General features: G+C 44.3%; 1 protein-coding gene across 1 annotated transcript in view; it reads right to left on the bottom strand.

Annotated features, from left to right (window-relative positions):
• The window catches only part of kdm5c (lysine demethylase 5C), a 52,266-nt gene extending 42,382 nt beyond the window's left edge, over positions 1–9,884 (bottom strand). Inside the window, exons 1-4 of the mRNA XM_080525611.1 lie at positions 9,544–9,884; positions 2,329–2,476; positions 1,409–1,486; positions 790–912 (exon numbers count right to left, since the gene is read on the bottom strand). Of these exons, the coding sequence (XP_080381737.1) occupies positions 790–912; positions 1,409–1,486; positions 2,329–2,472 (345 nt within the window). The 5' untranslated portion in view covers positions 2,473–2,476; positions 9,544–9,884. The remainder of the gene's footprint in view (positions 1–789; positions 913–1,408; positions 1,487–2,328; positions 2,477–9,543) is intronic.
• Between the last annotated feature and the right edge of the window lie 6,995 nt (positions 9,885–16,879).

Here is a 16,879-nt window from a genome sequence, read left to right as displayed (position 1 = left end):
CGCCGATAATATCGTGCATCCCTAATCAGAACCTGTCACATATCTTCAGCAGATGAACAGAAACTGTAGCAGTGAGCAGCAGAGTGTGTGTAGAGAAGGCAGAGTGTGTGTAGAGAAGGCAGAGTGTGTGTAGAGAAGGCAGAGTGTGTGTAGAGAAGGCAGAGTGTGTGTAGAGAAGGCAGAGTGTGTGTAGAGAAGGCAGAGTGTGTGTAGAGAAGGCAGAGTGTGTGGTAGAGAAGGCAGAGTGTGTGTAGAGAAGGCAGAGTGTGTGTAGAGAAGGCAGAGTGTGTGTAGAGAAGGCAGAGTGTGTGTAGAGAAGGCAGAGTGTGTGTAGAGAAGGGAGAGTGTGTGTAGAGAAGGCAGAGTGTGTGTAGAGAAGGCAGAGTGTGTGTAGAGAAGGCAGAGTGTGTGTAGAGAAGGCAGAGTGTGTGTAGAGAAGGCAGAGTGTGTGTAGAGAAGGCAGAGTGTGTGTAGAGAAGGCAGAGTGTGTGTAGAGAAGGCAGAGTGTGTGTAGAGAAGGGAGAGTGTGTGTAGAGAAGGCAGAGTGTGTGTAGAGAAGGGAGAGTGTGTGTAGAGAAGGCAGAGTGTGTGTAGAGAAGGCAGAGTGTGTGTAGAGAAGGCAGAGTGTGTGTAGAGAAGGGAGAGTGTGTGTAGAGAAGGCAGAGTGTGTGTAGAGAAGGCAGAGTGTGTGTAGAGAAGGCAGAGTGTGTGTAGAGAAGGCAGAGTGTGTGTAGAGAAGGGAGAGCGTGTGTAGAGAAGGCAGAGTGTGTGTAGAGGAAGTCTTCGTACCTTGGACAGGCTGAAGAGGTCCAGGATGCGCCTCTCTATGTTGGGGATCTTCAGGGACGACCCCTGTCTCTCCCAGAACTTGGCAATCCGGTCCAGGTAGTTCAGCTTCACACGCGTCTCCGCCTGAGGAGGAGGAGGAGGAGGAGGAGGAGGAGGAACGCCATGACAACGGATCAGAACAAACATGAAAACCTTTGTTTTATGTTCCAGAACTGTTATTTCTGTCACAACCGATTCCCAAACAATCATAGAAAGTAGGAGAGACACAGAGAGAGACAGAGAGAGACACAGAGAGACACAGAGAGAGACAGAGAGACGCGGAGAGACACAGAGAGACGCAGAGAGACGCAGAGAGACGCAGAGAGACACAGAGAGACACAGAGAGACACAGAGAGACACAGAGAGACACAGAGAGACGTAGAGAGACACAGAGAGACACAGAGGGACACAGAGGGACACAGAGGGACACAGAGGGACACACAGAGAGAGACACAGAGAGAGACACAGAGAGACAGAGAGACACAGAGAGACACAGTGAGACACAGAGGGACACAGAGGGACACAGAGGGACACACAGAGAGAGACACAGAGAGACAGAGAGACACAGAGAGACACGAACCTCCAGCTCATTCAGCCTCTGGATGCGCGGCGTGAAGCGGAAGCTGTCCACCTCCACTGCAAACGGCGGCTGCCAGTCCTGTAAGGAGACACGGAACACACTGCCTAGTCACCTGACCTGTTATAACACACTGCCTGGTCACCTGACCTGTTATAACACACTGCCTGTTCACCTGACCTGTTATAACACACTGCCTGGTCACCTGACCTGTTATAACACACCTGACCTGTTATAACACACTGCCTGGTCACCTGACCTGCTATAACACACTGCCTGGTCACCTGACCTGTTTTAACACACTGCCTAGTCACCTGTTATAACACACTGCCTAGTCACCTGACCTGTTATAACACACTGCCTAGTCACCTGACCTGTTATAACACACTGCCTAGTCACCTGTTAACACACTGCCTGGTCACCTGACCTGTTATAACACACTGCCTAGTCACCTGACCTGTTGTAACACACTGCCTAGTCACCTGACCTGTTATAACACACTGCCTAGTCACCTGACCTGTAATAACACACTGCCTGGTCACCTGACCTGTTATAACACACTGCCTGGTCACTTGACCTGTTATAACACACTGCCTAGTCACCTGAGCTGTTATAACACACTGCCTGGTCACCTGACCTGTTATAACACACTGCCTGGTCACCTGACCTCACCTGGTCAGTCAGTCCTGTGTTGAGTTCAAACCAAACAGCATTGGCACACAAACACACCACTAACATCCCAGGAGACCTCGCTGCACTGGTAACCCATCTCCATCCAGGTTCTATGAGGTTAATTAAAGGTGCGTCCAGGTTCTATGGGGTTAATTAAAGGTGCGTCCCGGTTCTATGGGGTTAATTAAAGGTGCGTCCAGGTTCTATGAGGTTAATTAAAGGTGCGTCCAGGTGGACACGTGTGGACTTACAGCCGGGGGGCGGATCTTGCAGATGCCAGACTTCTCTGCGATTGGACGGATCTTGGCGATGTAACCCAGGGGGTCCTGGAACTCCTCCCACGAGGGCTCGAACACCGGGCACTCTGGCGGAGGCAGGAAGTCCTCCCCCTCCATCGCCCTGGCAACAGAGAAGGCAGCGAGTTGATTGGCTGATAAACTCTCCAAGGCCTTGCTCTTGTTAAAACGGTTCTCTCGTCTGAAATCTGGATGGTTCTGAGAAGGAGGTTCTCTCAGGTGACTTTGTCTACCCGAACCACAGCTGAAGTATTGGCTAGGGATGCTCCGATTTATCGGCCACCGATTTAAATCGGCCGATTTTACTCCAAATGACTCGATCGGTGATCGGCAAAAATGGCCGATCGCAAAAACCGATCTTTTTTTTTTTTTTTTTTTTCCTGGGGAAGACAGATAACTGAACAGAAAACATAGGAGGACGTAACAGTATGTAAACCATGAAGGCCACGTTTATGATGTCTTTTATACAGCCATATCGACTGACTTGGGCTTCAGGCCCTAACTGGGTGATAGGCCAGACCTTTACTATGCCATAAAAATGGGTCTGCGTTTGCTTGGTGCCTAATGGATCAAAACTTTTGTCTAAAAAGCTAAAAATATGTAGGCTATCCAGTCAGTAGGCCTACAGTTATGTATTTAAAAAAAATTCGGTATCGGTATCGGTTGATCTTGAGGAAAAAAATTGGTGATCGGTATCGGCCCCAAAAATCCAGATCGGAGCATCCCTAGTATTGGCCTTCCCCAGACCCATATTTCACTTCCTTCCACACACACACACGCACACACGCACACACGCACACCCATACATACATGCACACGCCCATACATACACATGACATGCAAGTTACACAACAAATGAACATTTGATCTTTTCCATATGAGCTTATGAATTATTAAAACCTCATGAAAGCCTTACAGATTTGAGACAAAATACAAGTTCTTCAGAGGCTGTCTGGATTAATTTACCCCTCAGCCACTCATAGGGCTTTCACACCGGCAGTTCCGAACGCCGGTTCGCATTCGGAAACCTCCGAACGTTGGCGCTGTCTGGCGAACGAGCCCGCGTTCATACCAGTGTATCGTTCGCCAGACAGCGCCAACGTTCGGAGGTTTACGAACGCGAACGCGAACCGGTGTTCGGAACTGCCGGTGTGAAAGCCTTATCAGAGACTTACCCTCCCTCTCCACTTTTAACTCAGAGACTCACCCTCACTCTCCCCCACCCTCACTCTCCCCCACCCTCACTCTCCACTTTTAAATCCCACCTCAAAACCTACCTGTTCTCCCACGCATACAACCTCCCCTACCCCTAACCATCTCCCCTAACCCTGCCTCCCCCCTCCGCCCCTGGACATGCATACAACCTCCCCTACCCCTAACCATCTCCCCTAACTCTGCCACCCCCCCCCCTCCCTGGACATGCATACAACCTCCTCTACCCCTAACCATCTCCCCTAACCCTGCCACCCCCCTGGACATGCATACAACCTCCCCTAACCCTGCCACCCCCCTCCCCCCCTGGACAATGCTGTGTTAATTGTTCCCTGTGCCTGTTCGTTAACTCTGTGTTCTATGTGCTCATGTTATCTGTTGTTAACTGTGTTCTATGTAGGGCTGGGACGACGCGTCGACGTAGTCAACGTAATCGACTACGTCAATACATCGACTTGCGTAATGTGCGTCGCAAATAAACAACATGGCTGCGACCAGTTACGAGCGATGTTTCATTGATTTTCAACAACGCTTAACTCGCGCTTTTATTTTGAAGACGCGAAAACGAAACCGAAAGTCTATAATATCAGAATGTGCCTCTTGTTGTCTTTCAGAGTCCAGTGTTTCCTCCAGGAATTTTTACAATGGTGGCGGGTAGTGCTGACCGCGCGCGCGCTCAAAACAACGACGTAATTTCAGCCAAAACTCGAGGATGGCCCAAAAAAATAAAATGTTTTCCTGTACTTCTCCCGTGTGTCTCTTATTGTCTGTGTCTGCATGTTTTTCCAGCATGTAATTCCGTTGTCAATAAAAACAAAAACACTGATCTGACGTTTTTTTTCACAACGTTATTAGTCACTTTAAGCCCAGGAGGGAGTTAGCGATTAGCGATGTTTAGCTTAGCTTAGTTTAACAGAAGTATCTTCACTTTTAACATGACTTCCCGTGGTCGTAGAGGGCTGGTCGACGGCTTAAAATGACTGTGTAGACCTGTAGACCTTATCCAGCTATAGTCTTGTGTTTCTACCCCGGGCATAGCCGGTGTTATTCACGGACAAACACTCCTGTTAGAGTGGTTCTAGTACACTGGACATAGGTAACACATAGAGAGGCTTCTCCTCTCTCTCTCCATCCTACACTACACTACACTACGCATCCTATACTACACTACACTACGCTAGCTCGCGGTGTTCGGGTGACAGCCAGGGCGCGTTCGTAAATACGCTCTGGAAATCTGATCAGCACTCACGGAATGCCTCTTGTCCAATCAAATGACTTGGTCCCTTTATGACGTTGAACCCAGTGTGCGCTCCTGGGCTCTCAGAGCGAATTTACGAACGCAGCCTCAAGTTCAATACTCGCGACACACACGGACTGGTCCAGTTTCAGCGCTTGTGGGTGTGTCTAGCGCTGTGAAGGTCTGAAAAGCGGCCTAAATCTTTTTCTTTTTTTTTGGGTTGAGAAATCTGAATGGTGGCGGAGGAAATTCCATCGTGGCGGTCCGCCACGATGAAATGCATGTAGAGGAAACACTGGAGTCAGAGAACAGATACCAAACTGCCGACATGTTTGCTATAATTATATTACTTGGCAGTAAGTAGTCATCACTCAATGCTCGTCTCATTTACAGAACAGCATGGGTTGCTTGCACTGTTTGATCGCGTCATAAAAAATTAACGTCTCACATTGGCGAACATTCACACGGAACACGGAATGGCCGAACTCCGACTGTGCTGTAAAGTGGGTGGAGTATGGACTCCGCACATGCGATAGTATGTATACTAGTACTAGATAGTAGTATAATCATGCGAGCTTTTATCGACCGGAGATCTCCGACACAGTCGTACATCAATGGCGCGGTTAAGGCTTATCCCTCTGAACCTGGCCGATCATTCAAGTATCCCTACTCTCAAGTATTGTGATTTTCTGTCGTTTTTCTTTAGACATGCCATCATTATGAACAGCTAAGATACTGTAACTTGTTGACCTCCTAACTGTCTCTCGCGACGCGCCCGCCCCACACTGACCTATAATAATAATAATAACCAGGAGGCAGGCGGGGGGAGAGAGGAGGGGGGAGAGAGAGGAGCGTGGGAGGGGAGAATGTTATATTGTTACCAGTGTTTCCTCCAGGAATTTTTACCATGGTGGCGGGTAGTGCTGACGATTTTTTCGCGTGCACGCGCGCTCAAAACAACGACGTAATTGAACATAAACTAAACTTTTTTAAAAAACATTTTAAATGCTGCTATTGTTTGCGAAGTTACAAGATCGTTAAGGGCTCTGCACACAGCGTGCGATTTCTGTTGCGCGTCGCCGTCAACGTTCCATTTTGAAGTTTGAATGGAAGTCTATGAGAACATACAACAGAAATTGCATCGCACGCTGTGTGCAGAGCCCTTTAGCCCGCAGCGCAGAGCGCACAATGTATACGAGTTGACTCGCTGGAACGAGACACGCCGCAAGACCACCACACACGTGCCATATCATACCGTCTCATCATAATTATTACATCGTATTTATCATCATATTTTTCACTATGTGTGGTTACCTGACCGTCTTCCTCATCTTCTGGTACTTTTCGTTTGAAATACTTTAACAAACTCATCTGAAAATGGAACCAGGAATTTATGAACACATAGCTAGCTAACATTGCTAGCTAACATTTCTGGCAATTACTTTAAGTAGTTCTAAGGTAGCGGAAACATAATTGTTTCACAAAATAGCCTGATTTAGTTGACCATGAACATCAGACTACATTACGAATGTTCATTTAAAATACTTGTATACTGAGCACTGGTATAAGAACACGAACCATAGAATGCAATAACCCACCGTCGTGCTGATGCAGTGTTGCTAATCAATCTGTAATGGATTGTAACACCTGAAGTAGTTTGTAGACTAGACGCAGCCTACCTAGATGTATTCGACCAATCACAAAACAGTTTTGCAAGCGCGTCGCTTCGCGCTTGTGGGTGTGTCTAGCGCTGTGAAGGTCTGAAAAGCGGCCTAAATCTTTTTTTTTTTTTGGGGTTGAGAAATCTGCATGGTGGCGGAGGAAATTCCATCGTGGTCCGCCACGATGAAATGCATGTAGAGGAAACACTGGTTACTGAGATCGTTATTGTTACTGAGAGGTATAGTTACGGTATTCTGGTTAGAATTTCACTCGAATTGCACTAATTAGAGGATTTTATGTTGGTATTTATTTTGGTATTCCTCCTGAAAATGACTTGAACTTGCCTACTGCATTACTTGCACTTTTCCTTTTATTTGAAGTTAACTTTTATATTTTATAATATTATATTTTATGTTGGACTGTAAGAAAGAGAGGATATTTTTTGTTGTGGAATATTGCCCTGCAGTGCAGAAGCCTAATTTATATATTTGTACAAAAATAATTGAATAAAATACTGAAATGTTAATAAGAGAAGTTTTTGACATTTATTTGGGGAAAATTAAGTGATACATTAATCGAACAGTAAAAATAATAATCGTTAGACATATCGTTAAATTAGTCTTTAGAGTAATAGAAAAAATAATCGTTAGACTAATCGTTAAATTAGTCGTTAGAGTAATCGGAAAAAATAATCGCTAGATTAATCGTTAGAAAATGTGTCGTTAGGGACAGCCCTAGTTCTATGTGCTCATGTTATCTGTTGTTAACTCTGTGTTCTATGTGCTCATGTTAACTGTTGTTAACTCAGTGTTCTATGTGTCATGTTATCTGTTGTTAACTGTGTTCTATGTGTCATGTTATCTGTTGTTAACTCTGTGTTCTATGTGCTCATGTTATCTGTTGTTAACTCTGTGTTCTATGTGTCATGTTATCTGTTGTTAACTCTGTGTTCTATGTGTCATGTTATCTGTTGTTAACTCTGTGTTCTATGTGTCATGTTATCTGTTGTTAACTCTGTGTTCTATGTGCTCATGTTATCTGTTGTTAACTCTGTGTTCATGTTATCTGTTGTTAACTGTGTTCTATGTGCTCATGTTATCTGTTGTTAACCCTGTTAACTCTGTGTTCTATGTGTCATGTTATCTGTTGTTAACTCTGTGTTCTATGTGCTCATGTTATCTGTTGTTAACTCTGTGTTCTATGTGTCATGTTATCTGTTGTTAACTCTGTGTTCTATGTGCTCATGTTATCTGTTGTTAACTCTGTGTTCTATGTGTCATGTTATCTGTTGTTAACTCTGTGTTCTATGTGCTCATGTTATCTGTTGTTAACTCTGTGTTCTGTGTGTCATGTTATCTGTTGTTAACTCTGTGTTCCAAGTGCTCATGTTATCTGTTGTTAACTCTGTGTTCTATGTGCTCATGTTATCTGTTGTTAACTCTGTGTTCTATGTGCTCATGTTATCTGTTGTTAACTCTGTGTTCTATGTGCTCATGTTATCTGTTGTTAACTCTGTGTTCATGTTATCTGTTGTTAACTGTGTTCTATGTGTCATGTTATCTGTTGTTAACTCTGTGTTCTATGTGCTCATGTTATCTGTTGTTAACTCTGTGTTCTATGTGTCATGTTATCTGTTGTTAACTCTGTGTTCTATGTGCTCATGTTATCTGTTGTTAACTCTGTGTTCTATGTGTCATGTTATCTGTTGTTAACTCTGTGGCCTGTGTCATGTTATCTGTTGCTTGTTGTTTCTGTGTTTTCTGTTTTTCCCATATTGTCAGCGTCTTCGAGCCCCGGAAAATCGCTATATAAATACAATTAATTATTATTATTATTATTATTATTATTATTATTATGTTACATTATAAGTTCTTCAGAGGCTGTATGGATTAGTTCATCCCCAGATCAGGGAAAACAAACAAACCATCCTGGACAGACTTGACCTGGATGAGCTGAGGTTGGAGATAAGTAGATAATGTTACACATTCTCCTAAAATCTCATCTCCTTTATTTTTCTAATATTTTACAACTGAAACTGACTGGAAAATGACTTAAATAAACCTTGATCTTCAGATAAGTCTAGTTCAGCAACGCCACCCAGCCTGGGTTCATCTAAGATGGGGGAGGAGTTGGCGTGTCTTCCCTTCCCCCTACTCCTCAGACAAAACAAATAAAACGCTCCCGTCATTCCCTAGAGACTCCTCTCCTCCAAAGGCGTCAAACTGTTAGATAGGACTGTAACCACCGGGTGTTTGGACATCACCCGACACAAACACACGTAACAGCTCAGGATCTGGCGACGATTAAGAGATTAATTAACTCGTTTTCTGGCCGTGTGTGTTTTGATTAGAACTCGATTAGAAGGGGCCCTAACCCTAACCATGTCCAACGATGCTCCACTGGGGTCTAGGCCTGATTCTTCATTTTAACAACCAGAGTTTGGCCAAACTCACACACTTTAACACACTTCAGCCACGAAGCCCGTTAGACCCCGTTAGATCCCGTTAGAAACACCACAAACAACTTCCCTTCACCGGAATCGCGGCCTGCCCGCCTCCTCTCTGCCACAACAACATCTAGCAGAGTTAATACGTTAGGTAACCAGTGATATTGACGGGGGATTACAAAACAGGGACACATAATTGCTGGCTGACAACAACAAAAAACGCCATTTAACCAGCTTTCCTCGACCTCCCCCTATCTGCTCCATGGCCTAGGGTAACAGGGCTGCATGGCTGGTAGGAGCTGAGGGCTGTGGTTCACTTCCACTTCCATCAGTTAGACAGATAGACAGATAGATGGGGTTTGGACAGCAACTCTCCCTGGCACCCCAACACTAACACTGTTATCACACAACAATTGATGGACTTAAATCTGTGCTAGGGGGGCAGTGATGTGTGGCCTGTCCGCGGAGGGGGTCTTGGAGGCTGGTCGGGGTCTATTGTTCGTCTCTCCGGGTCAGGAGGGAGGGTGGCTCTCTACGGCCTGCAGCCCAGCCCAGCCTCCCACCTCCCCCCCCGGGTAAACTTAGACATGACAAATTGAGGTGAAACACTCACTGGCAGAGCAGCAGGACACCTGTCCCAAGGCAGACGAGAAGCGTTTATTTGGTCTTGTTAAACTCCGGAGAACACCGTGGCCGCTTCCCTCCTCCTTCCTCCGTGTTGTTGTTTGGGGCTAGCTGTTAGCTGTTAGCTGTAGCTAGCTAGCTAGCTTGTTTAGGGTTAGCTGTGGCTAGCTAGCTTGTTTAGGGTTAGCTGTTTAGGGCTAGCTGTTAGCTGTTAGCTAGCTGGCTAGCTTGTTTGGTTGGTCCAACCGTTTTCCAAAGTTTTCAGCGTCTCTTCCGCGCGGACTCCGTTCTGTCAACACAGAAGTAAAGAAAACGTTCACTTGTACGCGTCATTTGCTTCTAATTAAGTCTCTCTTCGTTAATTCCGTCCCCGTAAATTCAGTTTGTGAATGGCATCGCTTATCCACCGTCCGTCCTGCCTGGGCTGGCCGCCATCTTAGTTAAGCACTGCCTCGAGGGCTGCGTTCGTCAACTCGCTCTGAGAGCGCCGGAGCGCACACTGCGTTCAACGTCACAAAGGGGACCGAGTGATCTGATTGGACAAGAGGCATTCCGCGAGTGCTGATCAGATTGACCAGAGCGAGTTGACGAACGCAGCCCAAGTCTCGACGGCGCTACTCCGCCAGATGAGTGGAGGAGAAGGGAGGATTAGCCCCTCCACGTTGATTCGTTCTGTACGAAGTAGTCCATAAGTACAGCTCCATCTTCTCTGGTCTACTTCACACATCATGATAACGTTACCCGTGCTAGATGACATAATAGTGCTAACATAAAAAATAATAATAACGGTATGTTTTTATAGGCGTGATCATTGTTATGTATGTAGGAGCCATGAGGAGCGGACAGTCATGCACGTATCCCCTGGCATCAGGACTGTTTACCTGCTGGAAACTCTTTATTTGTTTTATGAACTTAATTAATTGTTTGAATTAAGCTAAGCGCTTCAATACAGTTGCAGTAATAACACTTTTATCTATATCTTTTTATTCATTGTCTTATTATGTTGTTAAATGTTTTTCTGTTTATTTTCTATATATATGTATCTATTTTTGTAATGCTATATGTAAAGCACTTTGAATTGCCCCTGTTGTATGAAATGTGCTCTACCAATAAACTAGCCTTGCCTTGAAATGTGTGCTTATTGAGGACAGACTGTGATGACAACATGTATGTAAAGTACTCAAAGATGAGACCATCTCCAGAGATGCTGTTGCCATTATCAACCTGATTACACCAGTCAGTCAGAGTGACTTGCAAACTACATATCATCATGTTTTTATTATCAGACTGATCACCAGTCAGTCAGAGTGACTTGCAGCCAGGGCCGGAGTGGGACTCATTTTCAACTCTGGAGTTTCATGCCTCAGACCGGCCCACTTTAGTTCACAACCGATTACAGTATATTACAATCATGTAATTACAACCTTGGTATTTTAGGGTTAGGGTTAGTCTGTAATAGCGGACTCACTGTTCTCTAGTCTTCTCTACATTTACAGGATGCTATGTCATGGGTTTGCTTCATTGTTCCCACACTGGTACAACAGCTCACATGTGCCTTCTACTGCAGCAATGGGCCACCACTAGGGTGACCAGGTCCCAACAAACCAAATGTGGGAAAAGGAGTATGTTTGTGTGGGACAATGTGGGCCCGGACCGAACTTTAGGTGCCCCTGGTAGCATCCGCCCCCTATGGCCGAGTTGAGAGCTATGTCTCTCCAATTTTAAAAATATATAGGCTATGCATTTCATTCTGTTTCCTGTTCTGTTTGGTTTATTCAGTAGCATCCAATAATAGACTATGCAGATAAAAACATAACAATTCTATAACAAATATATTTTTATTTGAATGTGAACCTCACAATAAAGTATCTGTAGGGGCAGAAAGTGAAGTCAAAGTGCAGTATCAAATTAGTATATTAATAAAGAAAAGTAGCCTGACAGTGTTAGGCCTGTAGATGATTGAGTATGTAGGCCAGGGGTGTCCAAACTACGGCCCGCGGGCCAACTGCGGCCCATGGTCCGTTTTTAATTGGCCCAAAACAAATTCAAAACATATAATTATTCTGTAATTTCTAACTGCAATTGCGGCATTGCGCCGACGTGGTGGCAGGGGCGCTGTTTAGCAAATAAGTTAGCTTTCGTTTTCGCTAGCGAAATAGCTTATAGTTGATGTTGACTGCTCAAGGAGAATACATATTTGAGAGTACAGAATGCCTGAGAGCCGTATATTGCATTATATTACATTATATTTTGAATGGTCATCTGGTGCCTGAATATTGTGTTTTCCTTTACATAAATAATGAAGTTTCCACCATAAATTGCTGCAGAAAGGGCACAAATTGGTGCATATCAATTCACCAGAATGCAAGAAATTAAGTGTTTGACAGCCCTGCTTCATGGGTCCCCCCCGATGTCAAACACCACTGGTACCACCTCCGCCTCATTTTGAGCCAGGAAAAACCCTGTACACTCATCATCCACCAAGAAGCCCTCTGTGCCAAGGCAGTCCAGCTTAACGATGTGATGAACACAGTTGTGAAAACTATCAACATAATTAGAGCACGAGGGCTCTACCACAGAGAATATCAAGCTTTCCTATGTGATGTTGATGCTGAATATGGGGACGTGCTCTATCACTCTTACTAAGAAGCAATCTGAGGCTGCTGTTTTGAGAATGAGCCGTCTTTATAAAAAAAGAAAAAACATTTAATGGAAAGTTATGATATGGGCTGTTTTTCTTAGTATGTATCAAGCATAATTGACCTACATTCGATTAACTGTAATACAGAGGCGATACCTCACCTCTACTGAGTGGCCCAGCCTTGAATATCTTTTTCTGTATGTGGCCCTCTGTGAAAAAAGTTTGGACACCCCTGATGTAGGCTATCTAGCTAGCTAACTTGCCTCCCATTTGCAACACAAATGCATTGACATAGCTGTCTAACTCTGCACTCATTCAGACAATGACAGTGATACCAGCTGGTCAAAGGATAAACCAATTGCCCAAGTCATTTTTCTGTGTTCTACATAGCCTGAAACTACAGATTGTAAGCTTTCAAATGATGTGTCACACATTGAAATTGGAAAATTCGAATTGAAGACAACACAAGTATTTGAATGTTGGTGCACCTCAGACAGAGACTGGGAGAAAAATCACTGTGGTGCAGCAACAACAGCTAGCGGCTAACAGTGGTACATCGCTACAAACGTCTAACTACGTTTTTAGAACATCACACAACATGCACATGCTAAAAACACATAAATAGATTAACACACAGTCCTTGATTTTGAACACGTCCTGATAGGCTGAAGACGTTCCATAGAATCTGGCCGTTCTGCTGCAACTGAACATGTAGGCGCTTGGTTGCAGCGCTTTTTTGCTTTTTTTAGATGGACACTGGCCCCGTGGCCGCGCAAAGCGGGACATCTGGTCACCCTATTTATATGGTATCGGCCCAGAATGGTACCGGCCCAGCCGCCCAGAACGGTATCGGCTTGCAAGTACTACCACGTCTGAACACCGGCCCAGACCGGCCCAAAACCAGACCGGCCCACCGGGAAAACTCCAGATCCTCCCGATTAGCCACCCCGGGCCTGCTTGCAGCCTACATATCATCATGTTTTTATTACCAGACTGATCACCAGTCAGTCAGAGTGACTTGCAGCCTACATATCATCATGTTTTTATTACCAGACTGATCAACAGTCAGTCAGAGTGACTTGCAGCCTACATATCATCGTGTTTTTATTACCAGACTGATCACCAGTCAGTCAGAGTGACTTGCAGCCTACATATCATCATGTTTTTATTATCAACCTGATCAACAGTCAGTCAGAGTGACTTGCAGCCTACATAATATGACCTCCATCCATAGACACAGCAGGTCTATATGACCTACATCCATAGACATGGCAGGTCTATATGACCTACATCCATAGACACAGCAGGTCTATATGACCTACATCCATAGACATGGCAGGTCTATATGACCTACATCCATAGACACAGCAGGTCTATATGACTTACATCCATAGACATGGCAGGTCTATATGACCTACATCCATAGACATGGCAGATCTATATGACCTACATCCATAGACATGGCAGATCTATGTGACCTACATCCATAGACATGGCAGGTCTATATGACCTACATCCATAGACATGGCAGGTCTATATGACCTACATCCATAGACACAGCTGGTCTATATGACCTACATCCATAGACATGGCAGGTCTATATGACCTACATCCATAGACACAGCAGGTCTATATGACTTACATCCATAGACATGGCAGGTCTATATGACCTACATCCATAGACATGGCAGATCTATATGACCTACATCCATAGACACAGCAGGTCTATATGACCTACATCCATAGACATGGCAGGTCTATATGACCTACATCCATAGACACAGCAGGTATATATGACCTACATCCATAGACATGGCAGGTCTATATGACCTACATCCATAGACACAGCAGATCTATATGACCTACATCCATAGACATGGCAGGTCTATATGACCTACATCCATAGACACAGCAGGTCTATATGACCTACATCCATAGACATGGCAGGTCTATATGACCTACATCCATAGACACAGCAGGTATATATGACCATGGGCGTCAGCAGCTTTTTGAATGTGGGGGGGACACTTTTTTTTCGGGGGGTCTGGGGGTCCCCCCCCCGAATTTTTTTAAATAGTAGATTCAATTTCCTGCATTCTGGTGCGTTTTACACCCAAAATAATCTCCCTCTTTCTTTGTTTTTCCTTGGAGCTGGCATGGTCTGCAATTACTGACTACTATTATGTTTTGGTTTAACTCACAGAGGCCTGACACTGACACGTGGCACTTTTTAGGTACTTTATTAAATATGAAGATTCAAAAAGAATCAAAGAGTGAATTAGAAAAGAATGAGGTAACTTTGAGTCAACAAATTGAATAAAAAGTTATGAGGAAACATAAAATATGTACCTAGGCTACTCAGAGCCTATTACAATCAAACTTAGCCCTCTTCAGTGCATTGCAGAACATACAACTATAACAAACAAACAAAATCAAAGAGTGAATTAGAGCTGTCTCCACTGCCCCTGCCTGCTGCCCCTGCCTCTGACTCACTCTCACTCTCAACCACCTATATCAGGAGAAATGGGGATGCATTGAGCACTTGTTCATATTGTTTTTCTCTAATAGAACATTTGACATAGAAATACAATCATCAATACAAAAAATACAATCACAAGCATTTTAGAAATAGAAAAATAAATGGAACAGGTGTTTTCTTCTTATTTTTTAACCCTAGCTCAAGCAATCAGATGCAAAATTGATTCTTTGGGTGGGTGCAATGGCCAAATTAAATTGTGCAAATGCTCAGGACAATGAACACGGGCAGGAGATGCAATAATGACAGGACAGGTAAGCACTGTGAGGTGTTTGTCGCCATTCTGTGCTTTTGATGACATTTCGCCTGTGTCTGTTCTGCATTTAAACATGTCTAACCGCACTAGTAATGCCTAACAAAACTGCTAGTGCCATATAGCTGATCTAGCTCGTATTTGGTTGCTAGTAGGCTATGCGAATTCTATTGCTAATACAGAGAATGTCTCAAAAGGTGCTAACATTCTTATCAGAAAAGCTGGCTGTGTTTGACCTTGGGAGAACGCAATGTTGCTGTTTGGCCACTCACGGGAAAACTTGGATGACTTTGACTTACTTTTCTCTTCTTAGAATTTTTTTCCCTTATATCCATCTTGGTGGATGATCTAAATATCATCTTGCCTCAGTCTGAATGTTTTGAATCTGCGTGCGTGTCTGATTCTGCTGCTGCCGTGTTAAAAACAGAAGTAAAACGCGGAGTGGACTTCTGGATATGGGCAATCCCCTACTCATAAAGTGGAACGGATTTGATTGTGAAGCAATGAAAATAACGCTGACCAGTCATGCAACATATTTTTGATGGCAAATGTGGGGGGGTCCAAACGACCTTGTTTCAAAGGTGGGGGGGACACGTCCCCCCCAAAATATATGGTGGTGACGCCCATGTATATGACCTACATCCATAGACATGGCAGGTCTATATGACCTACATCCATAGACACAGCAGATCTATATGACCTACACCCATAGACATGGCAGGTCTATATGACCTACATCCATAGACACAGCAGGTCTATATGACCTACACCCATAGACATGGCAGGTCTATATGACCTACATCCATAGACACAGCAGGTATATATGACCTACATCCATAGACACAGCAGGTCTATATGACCTACATCCATAGACACAGCAGGTATATATGACCTACATCCATAGACACAGCAGGTCTATATGACCTACATCCATAGACACGGCAGGTCTATATGACCTACATCCATAGACACGGCAGGTCTATATGACCTACATCCATAGACATGGCAGGTCTATATGACCTACATCCATAGACACAGCAGGTCTATATGACCTACATCCATAGACACAGCAGATCTATATGACCTACATCCATAGACATGGTAGGCCTATATGACCCACCTGGTGTTGCTATGGCAACTACATCCATAGACATGGTAGGCCCACCAGACATGTGTCACACACCAGACGTGTGTCACACACCAGACATGTGTCACACACACACACACACACACACACACACACACACACCTGACATGTGACACACACCAGACATGTGTCACACACCTGACATGTGACACACACCAGAAGTATGAGAGTTGGCAAATGTGACACGTTCTCGTCTTTTGGTCCGCATATCGGCAACCAATCAAAATGTTCAGACTTTTCTTTTGAAACACAGAACTACGTTTCAACGTTGTTGAGAATCACAACACAAACTCGCTAGTCAAGCCAAACTGCTGCAACGCAATGGATTGGGTGAGTAATCCCCACTGCTACCTAGTTAACTAGAACACTACTTTACATTGTTAGCAGGCTCACAAAACAAGCTGTGTTAGCTGACTAGCGATGTGTCAGTGATTTTCAACAACGCGGAAATGTTTTCACATTTTTAGCAAGAAAGGTCCGATCATTACATCTGATCAGACATGAGGACCAAATGATCAGACTGTGTCACCAATGTGTTAATAAAAGCCAAACACTTTTTTCACTGCAAGGACACTTTTTAATATAGCAGAAGCAATAAATATTCACATTTCATTTCTCTGTTCTGTCAGTTTACACATACCATTATACACAAATGACATTTCTAAGAAGATCATACTTTCTGTTTGTTTAAAATAGTATCAGTACGAGTTCATCCCTGCATCACTCTCACCTTCAACCTGCCAGAAAA

Source organism: Nansenia antarctica, assembly GCF_963989245.1.
Source record: "Nansenia antarctica genome assembly, chromosome: 3".
NCBI classification, from domain to species: Eukaryota; Metazoa; Chordata; class Actinopteri; order Argentiniformes; family Microstomatidae; genus Nansenia; species Nansenia antarctica.
This window is presented reverse-complemented; position numbering and strand designations above follow the sequence as displayed.